Consider the following 26110-nt stretch of genomic DNA (forward strand, 5'->3'; position numbering starts at 1 on the left):
ATGTTAAATGTGTGCTAGAGTGGACATCTGTAAAAGTTAAGGTTAAGTCAGTATAAGGTTAGATATTTGCATAAAATATTTGTAGGCCTAGCATTTATTATTGTTCCTTGACTGACAGAAAAAAGAGGTCTTCCTATACTTTCCCCCTGTATTCTCTAGACCTTTCTGCTAATGTCTTGGGAGTCATGCTGGTTGAAAAAAATTGGGTAAATTAGTTTTAGGAAGTAAGGTATCTCACTTGAGTTTCATTGCAACATCACACCATTAGGCTTCTTTAGCTTAATTTCTAAACAGATGATAAAATATAGATGGTGAAACAGAAAACTTGTCATTACCGCCATCACCATCACGACAAGTTTTGTGTTGGTGATGACGGTTGCGGTAATGACATTTTTCATCTTATTTCAGGAAAAAAGATACTAGGTCATGGATTTGCTAACATCATTCATCAGCTAGTACAACATGAACTTTAAATACACATAAATAATGTGAATATTTCATTTTTTTTCATAAAAATATTGCTGCAACAGCATTTATGGTAATGACGCTGAATAAGTCTACTCCATGATCAGAAGGAACACATGATTAAATTACTTACTTTTTCAGACATCAGATATCACTCTTCTCTCATGGCTGACATGTGCTTCCCTGTCACTATTAATTTCCATGGTTACAGCACAAACAAGTCTTATCCTAAAAAAATCCTAGTAGTAATCATAGACTGTCGCGGTAATGACGGTATTGTTGGGGGACAATACTAAATTGTTAAAAATATTCAGAAACTGTATAGATGTGAACCAAAATAATGCATAAAATGCATTTTTAAGTTAATATTTAAACATATGTTGTGATTTTTTAATGAAATGATAACATTTAATCACATTTTAAGAGCAGAAAAGTTTGAAAGTCTGGGTTAGGGACAAGGCCTAAGTAGCCAAATGTTGGTGTTAAAAACAGTTTTAAAAATATAAATCATAAAGATTTTAGTGTATTACTTTTTTTGGTGGTGCAATAAACATTATTTGAAATAACTAAACTATTTATTTTGTAATATAGTATTTCTAACATGAATTTATAACCTGGGGACATAAAAGTTCCCCTAATTGAAGAATGACCCATAAATGTAAGCCTATCTTCCTGGAACATTGCAGATAAAGAAAAATGTATCGTTTTCTCTAGGCTATGAATGCTCTTTGTTAGCCTGGAAACCAAACTCTGACTTTGCAGAGAGTCTGGCCTAGATCCATAGGCGTACGTTTATTTCCGGGTGGGAGGGCACATGTGATGCCACGGCTATCTGCGCGTCCTCACGCGACCATATAATGGCCGCACCAAACTTAAAACATGTAGTACTTTTAAACAATGGACTTGTGTTCATAATGTACATGTGGTCAAACTATTAATATTCATTGCCATGGACTGTGTTGCGTTAGGTTGAGTTTGAGTGTGTTTAGCCGATGGATGCATACATGACGTGGAATCACTCCAAACATTTTCCCACGCATTCACACTCATTTCATTCATTTCTATTTCATTCACTCGCGGCAAAACTCAGATTTGTTACGGTAAAATAAGCATCGATTTAGAAACTGCAAAGCCTGTATACATTTTCTGTAATAAGAAAATATGTGAGTGTTGTACGGTGTTTGTGTATTTGATGTTTCAAAAGTGCAACTTCTTACCGTCGCTATGGCCGGTGATTTCCTGGGGCTTCTAGGAAGCGCGCTCCCGATACCGGATGGCTATATGGAAGGGTACGTTCGCGAACGACACACTTGCGTCCTTGCTAAATCCATTATTGTTATTCGACTCTGTACTTTGTATGTAATGGCATGTGTCCATGCATTGATATTATTAAGTAGGCCTTATGTGTTCTTATTGTGTACCGGTGTTTGATGTGAATTTATGATATTATGAGTAAACACCCCTGCCTGTGTATAGACGAATGGTAGTTACCAATTAGGTGTGGGTTTTGCCAATGCATAAAATGGGTGATTGTCACTTGATGGGAGATCGCTCAAGGAACAGAACTACTTGCTGTTGCTTATAGCGCAAGGTATTATGTAAAACCTACTAAGCCTAAAAGCCTAGTGTTGTTAAATCTAGTGCTGTTGTTTCTGGCTGAATATAGCCATAGCCTTTTTGTTTCGTTTATCAAGTATTTTTGTTTCTATTTTCTTTTTCTTTTCGTTGCATTATTTTCTCCTATAATTTTGCAATACTTTTGGTGATGGAAAAATAAATATCATCATTCACACCATTTCTGCCTGACTTCTGCCATTTGTGCCAAACCCTAAGACCCTTGACAAACTACTTTTTAACAGCACAGTTTGAGGTTTAAAAATCATTGGAGTTCCTTTGAACCGCTTTGAACCAATCACTAACAACCGGCTTTTCGTCATACAGAGGAGTTTCACTGCAGCACGCCCATAACAAGCACGGGTGCATCGGGTGCATTCAAGGCACTTCGGAATGACAAGGACCGCCCCCGTGGCTACTTTGTTTTTCCCACAGCAAGTGTTCATGTGCTTTGCCGTCGGAGTGTGTGACAAACACGGATGCCACAACAAAGGTTAAAACATACTCACTAATCCTAAATAAACAACTGTATTTGCTTAAAATATAGTGTAAGACGCTTATGAAAGAAAGATATGCAGCTTTCAAGTGACAAAAACGGCAGATTCCTAAGTTCACATTAAAACTGTTGGACATGAAAGGCCACATGGACTACAAACGAACTACAACGTGACGACAAAAGTGATCACGAGCCCCAGGGCAACTGGGCAACTCTGTTAGCAAAATCTAGCCCCAGTTTCCGACCTCTGACTCACACATTACGTGACATGAATGACGCCCAAGTCAAACTTTCATATAAATGCTTAAGTACGTCCAAAGCGCCACTTTTAAGCTTGTATGCGTTGTCGTTTTCAGGTGAAATTACCTTTTGAATGGGATTCCTATAGGGCTACTACTTTTTTGATACAATCGCGTCAAAATCGCTATTTTTCAAACACTATGAAGGCTCGACACAACATGAAACTTTGATCGAAGTATCATCAGTGTCTCTACACATGAACTCGAGCATTGAGAACATTGTTGGTGTACACAGAGTTGGTGTACACAACTCACTTGTTTTTTCTGCTCGCTGCCATCTTGCAAGGAGTGAGTTGTCCAAAATCTTTCTTTTTAGTAAACTATGTGTACACGAACAATGTTCTTAATGCTCGAGTTCATATGTAGAGACACTGATGATGCTTCGATCAAAGTTTTAAGTTATGTCGAGCCTTCCTAGTGTTTGAAAAATAGCGATTTTGACGCGACCATGTAGCCTAAACTAGCCTGTAGCCTGACTCGGGTACGTTCGTAGCCTATTTCAAGTGACAAAATCTATGACTAAAGTTTAGCTGACGATATTACATCTTACTCCACTGTGACTTTGTTCGAGACACTCCTGTTAATAGGCTAAACTATTATTCACATTTGCTCAAAGATTTCATAAGTATAAGCCCTTTTCGCTCCCTACGTTGATGTATTCCAAGCGATCTGCTTCAGGGGCGGGGACGTAGTAATTGAAACACCATGCCTGGGTACGTAATCGCTCTCTCAGGGACGCCCTCTATTCGCTGGTTGGTTGGCTGCCCAACTGCCGAAGTAAATGAGCGCGAATCAACTTATTCCAGACGGAGTACTGTAGGGAGAAGAAATCGACCGGAAGTACGTAGACAGGCCGAGGCCAGGCTAGCTCTTTGTAGCCAACTTTAAGATGAAATAAATAGATTCCAGATGTTTCTATTCTATATCATTGTTTTATTAACTAGATGTACCGCAGAGCGGTACAGAATATGACCGCCGCCCAGTCCAGCACATTTTTTCCACAAAAATAAATCACGCTGAAAGGCCTATATGATTCTAACTGTCTCACTAAATTGCATAATCCACACTCAATTCTCACTGGTATCTGCTAGACAACAAGTACCAAAACATGATTAGTTCATAGATTTCACATGTAAAATTAATTTTATACAACCCCACCCCCATCTTGCCTGTTCATTATTCTGAGAAATTCTTGTGTGCATGTGTGCGTGTACATGTTTATGTGTGTGGGTGTGTGTGCGTGCTTGTGTGTGTGCCTGCGTAAATGCCTGTGATTGTGCATGTGCATGCATGCGTATATGTCTACTGTGTGAGTATGTGTCATACGTATGATTACTGTGAATGTATATGTGTGCGTATGTATCTGTTTATGCACATGTGTGCACATGGAATGGGTTAAGATGACCCCTGGAGGCAAACATACGGAAAAAATTGGTCATCCTAGGCCCTATGGTTCTCAAGATATTTACAGAAAACTGTGTCTGCCCTACCCTTCTTTCGGGGGGTCCAGTCCAGCGGGGGGGCTACAGATCAAAACGAAAAATGATGGTTCCATGCTATCCATGTGGGGTTACATGCCCACCAAGTTTCGTGTACCCCGGTCTTTCAGTGTCCCGGGAATCCTTGTTGGTGTACGGTCACTAAATGTACACATAAATTATTTTATTGTAAGGCCCCCATGAACGAAAGTCCACGAAACTTGGCATGCATTCGGAGGGTGTCATAATGATCCTACACTTTCAATTTCGTGCAGTTTTGACCATGTCAGCCAGTGATATTGTGATGAAAACACCTAATTTTTTGCTTTTTTGTGTTTAACTAGGTGGCGCTATACATGAAATGAGTGGTTATGGAATGGGTTGACATGGCCCCTTGAGATCAACACAACAGCAGTGATTGGCTGCAAAAATAAATAATGTCACGCATCTTGCGCCTCTCAAACTGGGCTATCAGGTAACCTACAGAGGAAATGAAATTATGAAATATGACCAAGGCATTAAAAAGCTGCTTGTTTGTCAGGATACTTTTTCACTGATTTATTTTTAAAAATATGAGCTATGAGTGTGAATTATATATTCCATCCCACAAATTATGTTATACTGGTTTATTTGACAAATAATCTATATGCATTTTCTCTATAAAGACCTTATGTATGTCTGGGATTGTTTTGTGTGGTTGTTTTGAGAGCCTATTGATGTAGCCTATCTCAGATGTATCTCAGAATAAAGGAATACTTCATATTACTCTAAACCACCGTCTGTAAATCAACTGTATACTACTGTCTTCATTGCACTATATTTCCTGACCTGTCTCTGTATATTTCATCACCTTTCTATACTTTGCCTCACATTGCAACACAGCTCAGATCTTTGGTTGCTATGAAGGCCAATCGTTCTAAATGGATGGTTGCTATGGCCAAAGGCCAGTTCTATCTCTGCCGTTGTCAAGCGGGCATATCTTAGAATTCTGATTAACCTTATCTTATTTGAAACCTCTATTTTACTTAGCCCACTTCCATACAGTGGGTCCCATTAAGAAGTGGCCACTTCATTCGCGCTTACCGTGATTCACACAGCAGCATTATTAAATTAATCTGTCACCATATGCCTATGCCTACGTTTGCAAAGAAAACATTTTAATTTGATTCACATGAAACGTTACATTTAATGTACATGTTGACAATGAGTAGGCTAGTTTTGGTTGGTGGTGTTATTGCATCCCTTAGTTATGCCTACAATGCAAGTTCCCTCGCGATTGGAAGCTCCTGTAGACAATAGTAGGCACATTTCAAAACATCGTGTCCTCGCCACTTCTTTTAAGCTGTCACAGACTTAGGTGCTACTTTTAGTGCTAAAGTGCTTCGTGAATTACTGTTAGTAAAAAAAATAGCAGAGGATGCAATCTGCTCTGCCCTCCACCCAGCCCTCACCCACCTGGAAAAAAGAGACTCATATGTGAGATTGCTGTTTATAGACTTCAGTTCTGCATTCAACACCATAATACCACAACAACTCATCTGCAAACTGGACAAACTGGGACTCAGTACCTACCTCTGCAACTGGCTACTGGACTTCCTCTGTCAGAGGCCCCAAGTAGTACGTGTTGGCAACAATACCTCAAGCAGCATCACACTGAGCACAGGGGCCCCCCAAGGCTGCGTGCTCAGTCCGCTGCTCTTCACCCTGCTGACGCATGACTGCACTGCAACCTACAGCAACAATCACATAGTGAAATTTGCTGACGACACAACTCTGGTGGGTCTCATCACCAAGGGCGACGAGACCCAATACAGGTTGGAGGTCGACCATCTGACCACGTGGTGCAGGGACAACAACCTCCTGCTGAACGTCAGCAAGACCAAAGAGATTGTTGTTGACTTCCGGAGAGGTCACACCCAACACCTGCCACTGACCATCGACGGTGCTGTGGTGGAGAGAGCGAGCAGCACCAAATTCCTGGGGGTGCACATCAGCGAAGACCTCTCCTGGACCACCAACACTGCATCACTGGCGAAGAGAGCTCAGCGCCGCCTGTACTTCCTGCGGAAACTCAGGCGAGCAAGTGCTCCACCAGCCATCATGACCACATTCTACCGAGGCACCATTGAGAGCATCCTCTCCAGCTGTATCGCTGTGTGGGGCGGAAGCTGCACTGAATACAACAGGAAAGCCCTGCAGCGCATAGTGAACACAGCTGGAAGGATTATTGGTGCTTCACTCCCCTCCCTGAAGGACATTTACACCACCCACCTCACCCGCAAGGCGACCAAAATTGTGAGTGATGCAAGTCACCCCGCTCACAATCTGTTCGATCTACTGCCCTCTGGGAAGAGGTACAGAAGCCTGCGCTCCCGCACTACCAGACTCACCAACAGCTTCATACACCAAGCTGTAAGGATGCTGAACTCTCTCCCTCCTCTCCCCCCTCCACCCTCAGCTACATAACATCCTGGACATTGGACCCACAATGGCCGCGTGCACTACTCCACTTGCACACTTGCACACTTGTACACTTTACAACTTGTTGTTGTCCTGAAAACACAACACATCTGCTGCTCTTACATAACTTGCACCACTATGTCACTTTCTTTCTTACTTAGGTCAAACAGAACTACCCAAGCCTTTTATTGGCCTGACTTTGCACTAGTATTTTATTGACTGTCTATGCACAATTTAAACCAAATTTTGCTGCTCTTATTTTTTTTTCATTATTATATGTGCCCTCTTATTTACTTACTTTTTTGTTTACTTGAATGTTATGTTTGTCTGTGGACTTAAATTGGTAAAATATGTCTTGTCTTCACCGTGGGATAGAGAGAAACGTAATTTCGATCTCTTTGTATGTCTGGAACATGTGAAGAAATTGACAATAAAGCTGACTTTGACTTTGACTTTGACTTTGACTTTGAAATAGCAGTCCTAAAGTTACAAGTGATGAGTGCAAGCATCTCATATCAAATGACCATGGAATTACGCTAAACAACATAAATCCCAATTAGCAACATACATCTCCTCTCATGATATTTAACAATAATGAAAATTTTATTTTGAATACCGTCAATGTGAAAATAACTGTACTATGTCAGCAATAAATAGCTAATGTTCTCCTTACCATTTCAGTTCGTAAGTCCATACTATCCCATGGCTGAGCAAGGATTTCATGATTGGGCAAGGTTTCTCAGAGACATTGTGCATACTTGGAAGGCATTGTGAATGAAGTACAACCAGACCTCTCAATGCACGCATTTCAATGACTTCACACGCTCACACGCCACACATGGCATTTCTCACAACGAGACATTTATTAACATACATTTCTAAGGGCTATATTTTACAAACGTGTCACATAACGTTGCTGTCTGTGCGCTCATTCAGCTCAGAGCTGTTCAGTTACTAACCTATCGGTCAATCAGAAAATAAGATTTCTCAACCAATCAGGGAATAGTTTTGTTTTGTTGCCGGGCGAACTCTGAGTTTCAGTTTCGTGAGCAGTCTCGGCAAAGATCCTTGATTACTAGCTCCGCTTGAACCCTCTCTGGTCTCGGCCTTCGGTGAATGCATAGCGGAGGTGGTAAACGAGGTGGAGTTGGAAGAGAACCAACTGGAGGTGGAAGAGAACAGGATAATCAGGTAATAACTTCATTTATTTCAATCACTCATTAGTTACTATAGTTTTCCTACTCGTTGTTTAAGAACAATATAATTTAAGTGTTCGTTTGAATAGTAGCTTATTGCATAGCCTATTGTTATAGGTCACTTTTAAAATCATGTCATATTATATAATTATATCCTGGCCATGGATGCATTAATCATTGCATCTGTATTCAAAAATGTCGGGTAAAAAGCAATTAAGCATCCTCTCATTCACCCTGAGAGAGGAAAGCCCCCTAAAAGGTCCAGATTAGTGGATGCTCAGAGGTGGTGAAAACAAAGATCCTTGATTACTAGCAAGATAGAGCAACGTAATTCGTTACTATGGGAGCAAAACGGGACAGTTCCGGTCTGCATAAGTGGGAGTGTCACCTTACGTCACTAAATAAACTTTCTCTCTTAATAAGCAATAAGAACAGATAAACCTAATTGTGTTCACAGTATTATTGTCTAAAATCATATATGATACCAATGAATCATTCTTTAGGACATGATATTAATAATTTAATTAGTCATGTGAACTGAGCTAGCTAGCTAGCTAACGCTAGCTTAAAATGCTATACAAGTGGATGGGAGTAGCTATGGCAATACAGCTATGCGCTAACAAGTGACTAGTAGTTGAAGGACTTCACTTAAACTTAATATACTGTTGCAAATTCACTTGAGTATAAACTATCCACTTTAACTAATGTAAGTAATGTTATTCAGCTAGTTGTCATTTCAAAGAAATTACACTTCTCCGTTTAAAATTTTACCTTAGCTAAGAGGATAGCTAGCATGCTAACAACCGGACACTAACTGGCAGCGGCATGGTCTGATATTAAGTTAGTTTATCACAAATCCGAACGCTAAAAAATTACACTTTTAGGCTTGAAATGATCCCAAACACTTACAGATTATGACAAAAATTTCCAAAAAACCCTCAACAAATCCAGAAAGACATAATGACCAATTTATTGGTAAAATTCCACAAGTCTCCATTGACATTAGTGCAGCGAGGGTTTACTCTGGTCTGCATAAAGGGGGATTTCCCACCCCTCCCCCTTGCAATAATCGAACGCGGAAATTGTCGAACGTTTGCGCCTCTCGCTCCGCTTTAACCCTCTCTGGTGAAAAGGCCCATTATGGAATTGTTAGTTCCATGTGTCAAATCTTTTTTTTGCAAATCCGAGCAATTATAAATTATACTGTTGCCCCATTTTGACTTAGGAGGGCATTGCTCCTACATACTTTATCCAATAATCAAATGCCTGCTCTCTTTTGGAAAGCTGAGGCACTGTTGGAAAACAATTAGAATAACTGTGATATACTGACACAAAGTTACAAAGGCTAGATTATTCTTTTCTTTTTCTACCGGATAACAAGCACCTTTGAACTGACCACATTTCAGCCCTCTAGGTCTTGACTTGATATGACTTGAGTCCTAGCATTAGGTCTTGTCATGTTGTGTGCAAAAGTAGATCAATATAGAATGACAACATGAGTAACCTACTTTAGACTATTATTTGCCAAGGTATACTCATGCATTTTGTAAAATGCCCTATGAAAACTCCCCATAAGACTTTGGGTTATCCAAAATGCATACTGGCAATCAAATGCTTACTGCATATTATGAACCCCTTATAAGCATAATCTTTCAAATGAAAGGTAATACTCTGAAGTTTAATGCTTGCATTTGGATTGTAGGCTACTTCAGGTTCTGATATGACTACACTAAATGTGGAATAATTACAAAAAATACAAATCTATACAATTTCTATTTCAATTCAATTGGTGTGTATAAGATGGGCTATATTTCTGCACAACTAATATTGGATCAACTGGTAACTGACCTGGGGCTGGTGTATGCTAGCTGGTGATGCTAGTTGCGCGTGTAAATCCTCACACCCCTAACCTTAAGAACGGCTCTAACCACTCAGTTGGAAGCTTGGGCTTGTAGCTCAGTGGTTAGAGCGCTCGACTCCCATGCTCGACTCCCATGCCGGTGTGTTGAGGTGGCGGGTTCGAGGGCCGTGAGCGGCTGACGAAACAACCTCTGTTACACTGGAACATCTGAAGGTGTATTAATAACAGCAACAAAAAGTTGTAGTATTATTAATGAAACACCTCCATTCTCGCAACCAACCCGTCTGACCAGCCACCCCTTTAACCCTCGAAGGGGGGGGGGGGGATCTCACTCTTGCCTGTCCTCAAAACTTGAGAGCCCTGAGTACAACTGCAAATGTGAAAGCTTATGCACCCTCACATTGGAGTCCCGAGTTCATATACAAAATTTGGTATCGATATGTGACAGTGTTCCTGAGATATTGACAATTTCCTGTTTCGGAGCTTCGCCGCCGATTTCGTTTGGCTGTGACGGGTAAACGCTTCTGAAAATCAAAAATCCTTTCTGTAATTTTGTGAGGCTTGGTCCAAGGATCATGTACGTCAAGTTTCGTAAAGTTCGGACCAAATTTGTGACCTGTGAAACTTTAGTTTCGCTTTCTATTCAATCCAATATGGAGGAAGAATGACATGGGTCAGTGACATCATTTTCAATTTCCACACTACACCAGTTCCGGCCGGACGTTCCAGAGTTGGACCGGTGGTGATATCTCAAAAGGTCTTGGAGCAGGAGCTGGCCATAAATCGGGCTTACAGGAATAAGAAAACTTAAGAAGAACAATAAGTGTGCTGCTTTGCAAGCACACTTAATAAAACTTAAGAAGAACAATAAGTGTGCTGCTTTGCAAGCACACTTAATTATTGGTTCCCTGGAGATGTGACAGGTCAGGACAGGTGTAACTTGAACTGTTTGAATATATTTTCATGATTTGATGTAGCTTAGGCTACCTAATATTTGAAGCATATTGAAACAATAATAAGCTATTTTATAATAGGTCTACTTGAAATACATTTATTTTTATTCGTATACATTTCATCTTATTTTATAAACCGTTCAGATGTAGGCTATGTGGCTTGAATGAATGCAATGTCTATTTGTTTGTTACAAATAAAACTCCAGCAGTTCATAACTAGCCTATTGTAGCTTATTTTAAAATGAAAACATGGGTAAATCATCATGAATTTCAATGATTTGGCTATGACTTGACTTGCTTGACCCAAGCTATGACTTGACTTGACTTGCTTGACTGTCACAAAAAATGACTTGGACTTGCTTGAGACTTGAAGGTTAAGACTTGAGATTTGCTTGTGACTTGCACATGTGCACACTTACTCCCACCTCTGATATACATATACACATTATTTTTTGTTGTGTGGCCCGCCGGCCAATTTTCAAAACCCAATGTAATTAAGTAATTAAGCAGCCGTAATTAAGCAGCTTTATTGAGATTGGTGTTTTGAAGCCCCCTTTGGAGAAACGGTGTACTGCAGCTCTGCTATTTTGTCCTTGTGTTGTTGCCTATAAAGCGGTATGCTTTGCATTAGGTAGGTTGACTGTATAAAGCACTCCCCACTTTGTTTTAATTTTGTAACTGTAAAAAGTTGAAAACTTCAACATATCACCTGTATTATATTACTTTACATGTATTGTTAGGATTTGGGTGCAATTCTAGCAACAGAGAAAGTGTATTCATGTTTTCATTATGACCACGAGACGAGTTCATACACACCGAGTCTTACGTGACTAGCTGTAAATTCTGATAGCAACTTTCCATGCATTCAGTGTAGTTTAGTTTATGGAAAGTGCAATTCAGTCTAGCAGGTAATTAATGTACAGTAAGTTTAGCATTATGTTTATGCATTATCTCCGTATGGTCAAGTTTCTGAATGTTTAGGGGTCTACGTCTGTGAATGTCTCTTAGAATATTAATTAACTGTCGTTCTGTGCACCTGAACATTCCATGTCGCATTTCTCCATTGCTAGTAGGGCTGACAGGGATGGTATATGAATGATGCATGTAATATAGCCCATTCAACTTAGTGTACTTCTTTTTATTTTGCTTGTGCAGATGCTGTTTTATGTACGCCAGTGCCTGAAGGCATGTTTTGTTTTACAGTAACTTTTCCTAAAGGAATAAATGTGATAAGCCAGTTTTGGTCTCAGTCGCTTCAACGTCTGACTAATAGTTATATACTAATTAAGCTTAACCAACTTTATTATAAGGGTCCCCAATACTATAGTTATATACAGTATTACTAATATATTAATTAAGCTTAAGCAACTTTATTATATATAATATATTTATTATAAGACTTGGTCCTCAATTGTAACTGGCTAACAAGCAGTTGTCCGATCTTGTTTAGTGTTATTAGTATAGCATATTGATCAAAACAAAGGGCTGCTGTCTGTAATCATGAAGATGCTACGCCCAGTAGGCCAGAGGCTGGACCCAGAAAAAGGACACAACAAAGAGAGTCACCGTTTTAACTGTGATTTAATGTGCATTGAAAACAAAAACAATCTTCAAACAAAAACAGGTGCTTAAAATTCAGCAGGCAAAGGCAGAGCAGAAATTCAAATGAATGCGTAAAAAAAACAAAAACAGGAAGTCCAGGGGAAAACAGTCCATGGCCAGAAACAGTCCAAATGTCAGTAACAAGTTCAGTCCTATAAATGAAAAAATCCAAATGATCAGAAAATCTGAAATTCCACATGGGACAACAGCGCAGCAACAAGGCGTGACAAGATGAGTGTTGCACAATCAATGCACAATCAATCGCGAGTCGATGCAGGTAAAAAGTAGGCTATCAACTGGTAGGTAACGAAGGTAGCCTGATTTTGCAAAATGTGATGACGGCACACAAACTTGGGCAAAAACATTTAGTAGGATATAGTAGGCACTTGTGGTGATAGCCTACCAGAGGTTAAACTGTGATGATGTGAACACCAGCCAGCGGAGGGCACTTATACAGCCTAGGCTACCATGCACTCGTAGGCTTTATTTCCCCACAAACCTAGCGGCTGCTTGGACAAATCCACTTGAGGGGTGGGCCAGGGGGGGCGCGATCGTAACACACACTGAACCTGTCATGAAGAGGACAAAATGATTGACCCCCAAGCCAAATGGATGCAACTGCATAGGCTAGGCCTATGCCTACATGACGGGCCGCAAATAGGCTAAATAACTTTAAAAAATAAAAAAAAAACACATGTGGTCCGGCCCACTGGGCATTTGCCCGGTTGTACAGATTACCAGTCCGAGCCTGAACTTGAGAGGGCTGGGTGTATCACAGACCATGCAAAGCACGATGCATATGTGCTCATTGTCCAAACTGCCATTGCCTCTGCAAGAACAAAAGACACAGTCTTAGTAGGTGATGACACAGACTTGCTAGTACTCTTGTTGCATCATGCTGATGTGAATGCACAGGAGCTGTTTCTGGCACCAGAACCAAAGAAAGCAACAAACACAAGACGGATATGGTGCATAAAGCAGATGAAGGTTTTACTGGGTCCCAAGGTGTGTGACAATCTCCTCTTTATCCATGCCATTTTAGGCTGTGATTTCGTCTATTTGGCATAGGAAAGGGAATGGCACTGAAAAAAGTAAAGAACGACACTAGCTTTCTCAAACAAGCTAAGGTGTTCAGCCAGTCACAGGAAAATGTGGGAAAAGGCATCATCATTGCAGCAGGTGAAAAAGCTCTAGTAGCACTGTATGGGGGCGAAAAGGATGAATCAGTGGATATGCTAAGATACAGGCGATTCTGTACTAAAGGATGAATCACTGGATATGCTAAGATACAGGCGATTCTGTACTAAAGGATGAATCACTGGATATGCTAAGATACAGGCGATTCTGTATTAAAGGATGACTCACTGGATATGCTAAGATACAGGCGATTCTGTATTAAAGGATGACTCACTGGATATGCTAAGATACAGGCGATTCTGTATTAAAGGATGAATCACTGGATATTAGGGGTGGGCGATATGGACAAAAAATAATATCTCGATATTTTTTGGGATTTTGACGATAACGATAATTAGTCGATATCCTTTAAAAAAAATGTTTTTGTTAAAGTCTGAGTTACTTTACAGCTCATTATTTATGAATAGCATCATGACAATAATAACCAGGCGATTCTGAATTAAAGGATGACTCACTGGATATGCTAAGATACAGGCGATTCTGTACTAAAGTAACTCAAAACTCATCTCCAGTGGAACCTCAATCTCTCCTCCAACGTCAACAGCTGCAAAGTTCCATAGTCTTCGGGTCTTTTACCAAATGATGGAGTGGAAAGGGGGAAGTGAAGGTATGGACCCAAAAGACTGGGGGTGGCATGTTTTGGATGAGAGATTTATGCCAATAATGACCGATGAGCCTAACAAATATTAGATGTAGTCCGCTGTAGTTGCAAGAAAGACTGCAGCACAAAGAGATGCACATGCAAAAAACATGGACTCCCTTGCACAGAATGTCATGGTACTAGCTGTACAAACTCACAGTTGCCTGATTTATCAGATGAATATGACCCAGAGGGGAAGAACTAAGCTAAGAATAAAGCAGGAACTGATATAGGGGTGCCAGAACCAAGAGCCACAGAGAAGGGGTCCAGGATCCAGGCTGGATATAAAAACAAAAAAAAACTCCCCTTTTGTTACCTTGTCGTGGTGGGGAGGCTTGTGTTTCTCCATACAGTTATTAAAACAGCATTTTAAAAATGGCACAACATCTCTGGCTACAACAGCAAAGACATTTGTGACGTTTCCGGTTGACTTATCGTGGTAGGATATGAATATCTTTGTAAATCTGCTGAAGAGAAGCCAACTTTGAAGATAACCGCATGCTTTTCTCTGTGTCAACACTACACACACACACGCACTTGCACACGCACACACATGCACACACACACACAAGCACACAAACAAACATGTACGCACGCACGCACGCACACACGCACACACACAAATAAACACGTATACACACACACACGCACACACTCACAAGTGACTGGATATTGTGATGTTAGTAAGAAACTTCAAGTCATAACTAAGACCTACTGTAGGCTTACATGTTCTAGCAAGCCACGTGCATCTTAAAAGTACTTTACCGTATTGCAGGGGCGTAGCACGACTGCTAGAATGTGTCAGGGGTGTCAAACTCATATTAGGCAATGGGCCGAATCTGTTGGAATGAGACCTCGTGGAGATCGTCGTGGTCATTTTCTGCATGGGTGTAAGAGTGTTGTTTGATGATATACTCCATTACTATAACCTCATGAGCAAACAAATACAAACCATGCACTGCTGTAATATATTGCTTTTTCCCTTTTGAAATATCCTACAATGTCAGTTTTTTTCAGCCTCTTCCTTCCTAAGGATGGTTTGTAGTGGTACATGTAGGTTTAATCAATATATCATACCATAGACATATTGCTTATTACACATTGTAAAACTGGATGTGGATATCTTTTTTTCTTCAAAGTTTCCCTTCCTACCCAAAACATTTGGGGGGCCGCATGAAACCTGCTGGCGGGCCTGATCTGTCCCCGGGCCTTATGTTTGACACCCCTGGTGTAGGGGTCATACATTAGAAAAAAATTAAAATCAAAACATTTCACATTTTATGTCTTCCATTTTTGACCATGTAAAAAATCTCTGTGTGGTGTAGTCTACAATCTTCAGTATGGAGCGTCAAGTTGGCCCTGCTTATTTAGACTTAAATTCACAGGTGCTGTGACAACGTGGAAATCACTTTGATGCAGATTTCACCACAATCTTTCTCTCCTTTCGTGATGAACCTTTTAGGCCCAGCAGTGTATCAGACATCAGACTGTAACATGGTGCACAGGCTTTTATCTGATTTCAAAAAACCAAAACCTACCCTGCACATGCAAGATGCTGGTGTCAGCAATGTCATGCCAAAGACAGAGGGACCAGATTAGCTGAGGGGAATTCACACACACACACACACATATAGACATCAATGCCACATCAATAGCCATGGGCAGGAAAGTATATTTAAGATATATAGAACAACATTTAACCATTTATATTTAAGCAATATTTTTCAAAATTGTTTACATTTGGGGAAAAAAGCACACACACCAATATTTCTTTCCATTTTGAAAACAAAATGTGGGCATGTCTGCTCACTGAATAAAGGCCTTAAGCCTTACATTAATCAGTTTAAAGAATCCACAGTCCATTGTGATGAAATACAGAATCACAAAAAACATCCTTACATCAAATCAGTTCATTGAATGTTATTAATTTAGCTAGAATAATAATTCCATCCCTTCTAACCATATGGAAAAGACATCACTGCAGCTCCTGTTGTCTTTCCCCAGTTATCTCAGTGCATGTGCCAGTTTGTTCCCCCTCTGTACTCTCTCTCTTGTGGCAAAGCAAGGAAATGACTGTCTATTAAACATATTGTAGCATGCATAGCACATCTGTCTTCTTTTGAAAAAGCTACTTCAACAACATCTTCAGGGCAGACCCCAATGTGTTCAGCACACCCCCATTTTGCAAGGACACCAAGCTAGAGGCTACCGAGGATGGTGAGGATGACTGATTTCTTCTCCATCTTTAACTGAGATTGGTTGGGTGGGGGATTTTTGTTTTCAGTGGGAGGGTATGGAGGATCAGATCACTTACGTTATCAAGGAACAGAGCCTTGAATGCATAGATTAATATGTAAGAAAGACAAGCCAATGCTTTGAGTGCATGTGTCACGAATCGCAATGAGGAAAGAAATATATACGTTTCTGCAATGACAAGTGCCACCCCAAGGTACAGCAGACGAAGCAGAGAAACCTTGCATTGGATTGGTTTGCATGTCGTCAAATAAACTCATTCATTAATCATTTTGTTTCTAAATAAGCATGGTCGCCATTTCATGTCTGATTGAAGTCATTATGAAACTAAAGAGATCCTGGGGGAATGATTAAAATGTTGCCTTGTAGTTTACTTTAGTAGGCCTAGTTTACTTTGAAATGATGGTAAACTTTCAAACTTGTAATTTGAAGTAGGCGTAGTTGCTCTGTAATGTTAATCATACAGTATGGACTTGCTTTTTCCTGGTAAAGAGTATACAATCAGTGTTATGATGACTATTTGTAGAGTAGATCTTTCAAAACAATCATAATAATAAAAATAAATGTCATATGCCAAATGACACTGCATGAAACCATAATTATGGAGTCATATAGAGTTGAATTCACCTATACACAAGACAGAATTTCCCATTTCTCCCCCTGACATGTATGTGGAAAAGGAGAAGATTGTTGGATCTGAATTACTATTAGATCAAGGCATTCATGCAATGTGTAAAAATGACGGGGATGGTGGTTAGGAAGATATATTGCCATCCTTTGGCACAAAAAGGCATTGCAGCAGACTATCACATGTACTGTAGATGAGAAACATTAACTTTCCCTATATATGACTTCTGATAATGCCTGCTCTGGATCCACTACAAAAGCAACACATGCTGAGGTTGAGCAAGAGTCTGGCGTACTACTGTACTGGTGGGTCCCCAAGAACTCCTCACAACCAGTCAAGTGCAGACTCTGGTTTGGTTTGGCAACTTTGGCCACATCACAAATGTAATGTCACAAATGTAAGAACTCTACAACTGACAACAACAGTTGCAGAGACATTGTATACATTGCATGCCCCCCCCCCCCCATATTGAGCTAACACTAAAGCCATGGCTGAAAACCATATTTACGGTTTCGCTCAAGATGACGAAATTTGTGTTGTATGTCTCAAATAGCCACATCAACCCAGCCAATAACCACTCATTTGTGGTATAGTGTGTCCTACTGAAAAACGTAAATGCAAAAATGTGTTTCAATCCCCAATATTTTGTGATGAGATGTTCTAAACCGCAGACACTTTACGTGTACGATTTCATGAAATCCCATCATGGGAGGCACTGCAATTTATGATTGTCAAGAACCGCTTCAGACATGATTTTGATGAATTTGGTATTAGATTAGATTTTGATGAATTTGGATTAGATTAGATTAGATTAGATTAGAACTTTATTGTCATTGTGCAGAGTACAAAGACAACGAAATGCAGTTTGTGTCTAACCAGAAGTGCAAAAAAGTAGAAGAGTGCAATGTGATATACAATGTATAGACAGGTGGTGCATAGACAAGAAATATAGTGCTGTGTAGACTGTTGTATACAGTTGGTTTACAGAAGGTGGTTTAGAGTGTTTCTTAACTGGTGGGTCAGGACCCAAAAGTGGGTCGCAGAACCATTCTGGGTGGGTCGCAGAGCTTGTGGGTAAAAAAATAAATAAAACATCACCCATTTTAAGTACTACTTTGTCAGATCTAATATCCTGAACACTTCACAAATGTAATGCCAAACATCAGCATGTTCCAAACAAATAGACCTACATATTTCATTTATATTACTCTAAACCAGTGGTTCTTAACTGGTCTGGCCTAGGAGACTCACAATGTCCTATGTTCATTTAGTCGTGACCCATATTTTTTTTTAGTGTTCAAGCCAACAGATAAGGTGAGCTACATGGTAAGACACGCAAAGTGCCTGTAGGCCTATTTGTTTGGAACATGCTGATGTTTGGCATTACATTTGTGAAGTCTTCAGGATATTAGATCTGACAAAGTAGTACTTAAAATGGGTGATTTTTTGTTTATTTTTGAGACATACAACACAAATTTCAATGTAATGTATACAATGTCTCTGTATGCTGTTGTAAAGTTCTTACATTTGTGACGAAAGTTGCCAAACCAAACCAGAGTCTGCACTTGATTGGTTGTGAGGAGTTCTTGGGGACCCACCAGTACAGTACGCCAGACTCTTGCTCAACCTCAGCATGTGTTGCTTTTGTAGTGGATCCAGAACAGGCATTGTCAGAAGTCATATGAGGGAAAATTATTGTTTATCATCTACATGTGATAGTCTGCTGCAATGCTTTTTTGTGCCAAAGGATGGCAATATATCTTCCTAACCACCATCCCAGTCATTTTTACACATTGCATGAATGCCTTGATCTTACAGGAATTCAGATCCAACAATCTTCTCCTTTTCCACATACATGGAGAAATGGGTGAATTCAACTGTATATGACTCCATAAATATGTTCATGCAGTGTCATTTGGCATTATGACATTTATTTTTTATTATTATGGTTATTTGTAGAGTAGATCTTTCAAAACAGTCATCATAACACTGATTGTTTTGTATACTCTTTACCAGGCAAAAGCAAGTCCATACTGTATGATTAACATTACAGAGCAACTACGCCTACTTCAAATTACAAGTTTAAAATGGTCTAAGTCTTTCTTGGTGTTTTAAACCCCCAACGTTGTCTCGATGGCAGCGCTGCCTAGAAGACAACGTTGGGGGCTTAAAACACCATAGAGCGGTCTAAGTCACCGGCATGGGGCTGGGGCATCTGTTTTATGGTTATACTTTATTTGCAGTTTATTTATTTGTTCTACAATTCCAGACCAACCTGCACAGAAAATGCAGACCATTGCTTGTATTGTTGCATATGCTACCAGGAGATAACATTAAAGTGCAAAATTAGAGAGCAATCTCAAAACTGTCGTCCTTGTCCTGCTTATGAAAAGTTTATAACAAACTCCTCCCAGAACCACTGTGGCACATCGACCTTAGGCCATACACAGTGCTGCTAATCTGCACACTGCACATTGCCTCTCTCTAGTCTCATTTGCCTTTTGGCTGGCTGAAGAGGATACATCTGCATGGAGGTTTTTATTGGCCTTCCATTGTCTCAGTATCTCTCATCTTTGCCTAGCTGGTCCTGCTGCCAGTCGGCTGTCTTCACTGTGGGTCTTCCTCCGTCACGTCCCCTGATGGTAGCCCCCTCCACAGACCTGGTTCCTTCCTCCGCCTCCACATGCCTCTCTGGTGGCTCTCGCTTCTGGCTCTGCACCTGTCTGTAGGTGTGCGTCTGGCAGGGGCGGCGGTGTCGGACAGCTTCAAAGAGTGCAGCCAGTTCTTTTACATGCGCACGGCACCCACGGGCATCCGAGGAGGTAGCCTACGAAGGATATGCCAGCGCTACGATGACAAGCCGCGGTACGCCACCCTATACGACGCCAGACATCGCTTGGCCGTCTTCTCGGCGTACACATTCAAGAAGACGGACGGCAGGAGTCGCATGGACACGCCATGGATGTATGAACCACAGGTTAGTGAATGACAGCTAGTGGCAGCGACACAGCTTGTGTTGCTGAGAGTTGTATCTGCAAAAGCAGTAGACTTTGTTGACACCAATGTGCACGATTGTATGCCATATGGCTGTATCCTCAGAAGCATACCCAGGCCTTTAGATGTCTCTGATGTGGTTTATTACTCTAATTAGGATTTAAATAGGGGCTTTTAATTTGAATTTGTATGTGTGGTGATTTAAAGCTGCTTTTATGTATTGTTGTCTATGTCCAGTCTTTCAGTGTTCACTCCGCTGCTGCTGGTATTCATTTATCGGGCAGGTCTGTTGGCTTTCAGTTAGATAGCTCGCCCGTTTTATTTGAACACTCATCACAGTGCTTTAAATATGGTGATATTGATGTTTTTTGTACGGACTAATACATTCTGTGTATGCTGTCTATATGGATATGAGAATGTAGTAGGCCTTCAAGGTCTAACACAATGTTCAAAGCTCAACTTTATTAAGCTGTGGATATTTCAAGATTGTGAGTATGGATTTAGATGTGCCCACTTTTAAAGTTGAATTACAGTGCATGAAAATGCACTGTACTGTTCTTCCTAGGCTTCTTCTTCTTCTTCTTCTAACGCATTTAATGCAGCTTGAACCGTTTAACGTAGAAACTTCATTCAAACTATGTTACGTAGGTCTTACTTAGGACAAGAGTGCTATGTATTTTTCAGCTTTGTAACTTTTATACTTTTTAAACTATTAATTAAAAACTGTTCAAAATTTCCCCATAGACATAACATGAGCTGATGACATCACAGTAGAGCTGTTAAGCAATTAGAATCCTGTGGCAGGTGGCCAGGCCACCTGGATCAACTGCCAGTCTCAGGCTTTAAGCATACAAACTGGCTACAAACAAGACTACACACCCTGTTCAACTGCTTCCTCTGCCAAAAACTGTTTCAAAATAAAAGTCCTCACTACAATATTTCACTGTTAAACAATTTAACTCTTTAAACTACTGAACTTTTTAACTGTTCAGCCATTGTAACTGTTACTTGTCATCAACTATAACTCCTACCCACTGTATCTAGTTAGCATGGTTAGCATAGTTAGCATTTTTAGCAAAACTGCTAAAAATGATTAGCTCAGTTAGCTAAGTAATATGGTTAGCATGTTAGCATTGCTAACATTTTTAGCAAAACTACTAAAAATGATTAGCTAAGTTAACAATGGTAACCATGTTACTTAGCTATCATGTTAGCATTGTTAGCATGCTAGTTAGCATAGTTAATATAACTGCTAAAAATGATAAGATAAGTTAGCTAAGTCACATGGTTAGCATAGTTAACAAAGTTAACAACATTAACATTATTAACATTTAAAACAAAACTGCTACCAAGTTAAGTAACTTGGTTAGCATTATTATCTTTGTTAACATAGTTAACATAACTGCTAGCAAACATTTAGAGCCATTCCAACTGTTAGTTATCATCATCTACCTACTATCTACCTAAATAATTTAACCACTTAAACTATCCACCTATTTAACTGTCCAGTCATTCCAACTATATTAAACCTCATCTACCTAGCAACCAATATAGTTTGTTTTATTTTACATCATATTTTTGCATTTTCATGCACTGTATTTCCTTCAGGAAATGCTTTTCGAGTTCATTTTGAAATTGTTTATCAGGAATTGTACATCAGACTGTAATGAACAATTAGCCTAGAAATCTAGACGCGCCCCTAGCGGCAGCAAATTACATTTGCTGTCAGGGCTAGTCTAGCAACTCTCCGTTGGCTTGTGAGCTCCAGAAATCGAAACTTAATCAGGCCAATTAAATCGTGTATAGAGTCGTTAGGTGTGCTTAACATAATGATTGATGGCAGAGTTGCAACGGTTTGGCTTGAATTCCCTGCTACTTGAAAACAAATAAGATGGATGTTGCTGCTTGCGAACAGTGTGACACGAGTTAAGCTTTTATTAAGTTGGCAAACGTTTGAACTAGCCAACTAGCTCCGCTGGTGGGAAATGCATGGGACTCATAGTGCTGCCGCTGTCCTATTGCGTGCAGAGGGAATTTGAAAGACAACTGATTATCCCGCCCCTCGGACTGAACACTGCGAACGGTGAGTGCCCAGACCAGGGCTCGAAATTAACGATGTCCCGGGGACCATAAAAAATGCTTCCGGGACACAAGGAATGATGTCTGGGACAACTCTGGGACAGTAGAAAAAATGGCAAAGCAAATTTCGAAATAGGTACTTTTTTCCTAAACTGTTCACATGGGAATCTAAACGTATCTTTCTCGTCTTTATAAAATTATACAAAATTTGACTCATAGGCCGACACAAAAATAGGGCACGGGCGGTAGGCCTAATGGGTCACTTTCCGATATAGAGGTTAACTTACCTAACTAGCAGGCAGGTAATTGGCATTTGTTTTCATGACATTGTGAACATTTTTACTGATAGTGCAGGCCTAAGGTTACACTGGTGTTCTAAAAAAACGAGGTGACAGCCCTCTCTGACTACGTGTTTTCTGTCAGTGACAGACAAACGTCACCAATATCATGCTGAGCTAAATAGCCTAGGCCTACCGCAACTGCGATTTGACAAAAAGATAGTGTTGCAAGGTAGCCTATAACAATGAAAACAGTTATTTAAGTTAGCATTTGACATTTCGCTGTGGTTTTCTAAGGCTAGGGGTGTCCAAACTACGGCCCGCAACGCACTTTAATCCGGCCCGCCGAGCATTTATTAGTTTATCATAGATCCGGCCCGCCACGCACTTTAGACCAGGCCGCTCGCTATTTTTTCCAGCAATAGACGACGTTGTGGTTAACTTTAGGCTACTGCAAACTGCTTTACACTCTTCTTAGAGAACGTTTACAATGTCAAAACAGCTTGTTACATCAAGATACATAGTTGCAGCAGATCTAACTACGCTTTGCTACTTAATTTAATTGGGAACGCATTTGAGTGTGCACAAGAGGGCGACAGCGTGGCAGGAGAGTAGCCTATCTGACAGCTTTGTGGTAATTTTCCACGCTACTTATTGTTTTCACTGAGATCTGTGGCCATGACCTCACACCAAACTGACATTGAAATTAAAGACACGTGAAAATAGATTATTGACGGAATGTTTTACAACCCTGTCCGTCAAAACGATGGACAATGAACGTCTAGTGCAACCTCAAAAAAGAGCCAAAAGCGCAATCTCTGAAAATAAGTGTGAATAAGCATGAAACAGCAGATGATTAATGTTAATAAAAATGGTCTTTAATAAATTGTTCAGAACTGACATGGTGGACCAGAACGAGTTAATTAAGGGATGCAAGTTACTGATCATTATGCTGTTTATTATGTAGAATGGGAAAAAACAAGAACTTGAATTTGGGACACTGGTGTTTAAGTCCGGGACAGTGCCAAGTAGAATTCGGGACAGCTGTGGGACCCTGAGAAAAAAAGTTAATTTCGAGCCCTGGCCCAGACCCTACATTTTAATGTGGGTCTGGCTCGTCAGGCTAATGAACAATGGTTCTAGAAGTAGTAGTTCTAGAAGTAGTAGTATAAGCAAAGTCCTTTTAGGCAAGTTCCTCCACTCGGCGGGCATATTGCAACGTGTTTTGCACACTCATCGGGCATCCATTTCGGCAGAAATGTGCGTGCGCAAGGCTTCACGACACCAATCTTGCTCTAGCGGCGAGATCACAACACATGATTGGCAAGATGTCTTCACAACACACCACATTATTGGCTCAATGTATTCACAACACGTTTTGCCGCGGAAGGGGTGTGATATGCGTAGACAACTGCCATATTGGCGTTACAAACTAAGCCCATGCATTTCTATGGAGGATTTTTTTGAGTGCTGCGTCTCCTCATTAGAAAGTCTCTGGTATAAGGTATATGAGTGACCTGTGGCCTTCTTGTGTTTTCTCTCAGTTAGCTTCTGCAAACGAGAACGGAAACATGCGGACGCTGGCCCTTAGTGACGACGCCGACCCGCTCATTGAGGAGAGCCAGGCGCTGCTGACCGACTACACCGACGCCGTGGAGTACGAGCGCGGCCCGCTCAACCCTGACCAGCACCAGTCCAGCAGCCCCGACAAGGCCTCCACCTACACGCTCACCAACGTGGTGCCGCTGATCGTCGACTTCCTGGAGGGGCCCTGGACCACCTACACGCATGTGGTCCGCCGCCGCCTCAACAACTTCTGCCTCGGACCCGCCTACGTGGTCACTGGGGTGACCGTCTCCGGGCTCAGCATCCACAGGGGGAAAGAGACCCGGTTGGCCGTCCCGAATCAGGTGTGGTCGGCGTACTGCTGCCCGCGGTACGACCGCAACGCCCCGTACGAGGTGCGCTTCATGTTCCCCACCTACGCGGCGTATGGACTCAACCAGGGTGGACAGGCCGTGCTGGAGGTGCCACTGAAGACTCTGGAGAGCCTCCTGAAGAACCACATGGGCATGGAATCTGACCTGGCGCTCTTCCACAGAGACTGCGTGTCAGAGAACACAGCCAAGAAGAAGAAATAGTGTTTGTGTGTGTGAGTGAGAGTGAGAGACAGAGAAAGAGGGGGAGAGAGAGAAATCTGAACTTTGAGCCACTTGAACAATGTGGATTTTAATTGTCTTTGCAACACTATTCTATTGCGTTTTAAAACTATGGCATGGCCATCTCACCTACATCCATTTATACAATTTCTGAGACTATTTTCTTCATAATGTACCCAGTTGTATCATTGTTTTAACCTCACAAGTATACAAATGAAAAATTATTATGTGGTTCTACGAGGGAAGACATCTCTGATAGTAAGTAAATGGAATGACGTTATGCACAGTTAGAATGTGTGAGCAGAATTTGCATATCTATCTAGAGCTGCAAGTCCTGAGCAATTCCAGCACTGTCAATGGACTTCTGTTCTTCACTTCAGTAAGTTGACTGGCTGGAAATGTTTATGGGTCTGTGTCCATAGTGTTTATGTTGATTGTAGTCCTCACATTTAAATGTACAACCTCCTTTAAAGGTGCAGTGGGTATTTTTCTTGTCAAGACACTGAAAACATTTCCTGGATTGACTATGATGTGAATAAGAGAAACAATGCAACACTGCTCACTTAATGGACCAACCGGTTTAATGAGCTGATGTTTCGGTCAGTCAGACCTTCATCAGAAAACATCAAAGATTTTCTCCTAGGGGGGGGGGTCACATTAGCCAGCGGCAAGCGGCAGGTTTCATATTGTTCTCTATGGTTCAGTAGCGGAACGGTGGCAACGCTGGCGTAACGCTAGCGTTGAGCAATCTGAGCGTTGAACTTGGTTAAACTTTCAAAGTGCAACGCGAGCGCATTCAATTGACAAACCGTTTGTGTTGCTTAGGAACGAGATCAAACTTATTATGGTCTGAGTGTTGTGTTACATTTGCTGCTGCCGCTGGCTGATCCCCGCCTTATTCATATTAAACTGTACTTTGTGATATAGCTGCACCTGTGGTATTACAGAAGGTGTACAGTCTCCTCTCTGTTCTTTGTGGACTTACGATGACAACATAATAAGATAATAATAATCAGATAAACAGTGTTTCCCAGTATCACTATGTAATGTTACATTTTTTATGTCTGTTTACACGTCGAGGCCTTATAAATTGTGAACAAGTACATGAAAACACAAAGGATTGAAAAGTTCCAGGAACAAATGTGAACAATTACCCTTTTGGGTAATTGGGAAATTTTTTAGCATTTAAAACCAACTTTGAGGTCAAAGAGCACATTTCTATTATGTAGAAGCTGAAATAGGTCATAAACATTTTTTCTCAATCCTGCAGTCTCCAATTCCCATGGAAGGGCACAGGGGTGTTTCTTGTACAACACTTATTCAACTGTCCTCCCTTTCTTCACTTACATAAATATCTTTCCATTGATATGATGCGTCTTTTGATATTATGTTTGATCAATCTTATAGACACCATGTACATTACAAAAGCCCAAAATAACTACAGAACAAGCAACATTG

At 40.8% G+C, this 26110-nt stretch overlaps 1 protein-coding gene and 1 long non-coding RNA gene across 2 annotated transcripts; both read left to right on the top strand.

Annotated features, from left to right (window-relative positions):
* Positions 1-18323, top strand: LOC121689934. Its single transcript, XR_006024930.1, has 3 exons — positions 1-11; positions 7190-7195; positions 18142-18323. It is a non-coding gene; the product is annotated as an uncharacterized LOC121689934 (long non-coding RNA).
* Positions 18324-19318: 995 nt separating this feature from the next.
* Positions 19319-26076, top strand: si:dkey-85k7.11 (endonuclease domain-containing 1 protein). The gene is made up of 2 exons (XM_042071041.1): positions 19319-20119; positions 24038-26076. Exons 1-2 carry the CDS (start codon positions 19826-19828, stop codon positions 24632-24634), a joined length of 891 nt encoding a protein of 296 aa, XP_041926975.1. The 5' UTR covers positions 19319-19825; the 3' UTR covers positions 24635-26076.
* Positions 26077-26110: the final 34 nt, after the last annotated feature.

The sequence above is a fragment of the Alosa sapidissima genome, chromosome 18 (genome assembly GCF_018492685.1).
Source record: "Alosa sapidissima isolate fAloSap1 chromosome 18, fAloSap1.pri, whole genome shotgun sequence".
Classification (NCBI taxonomy): Eukaryota; Metazoa; Chordata; class Actinopteri; order Clupeiformes; family Clupeidae; genus Alosa; species Alosa sapidissima.

Coding starts and splice junctions, on each gene's coding strand:
- si:dkey-85k7.11 (XM_042071041.1), top strand. CDS start 19,826: ATGCCTCTCTGGTGGCTCTCGCTTCTGGCTCTGCACCTGTCTGTAGGT. Junction 20,120..24,037: donor CATGGATGTATGAACCACAG/GTTAGTGAATGA, acceptor GTTTTCTCTCAG/TTAGCTTCTGCAAACGAGAA.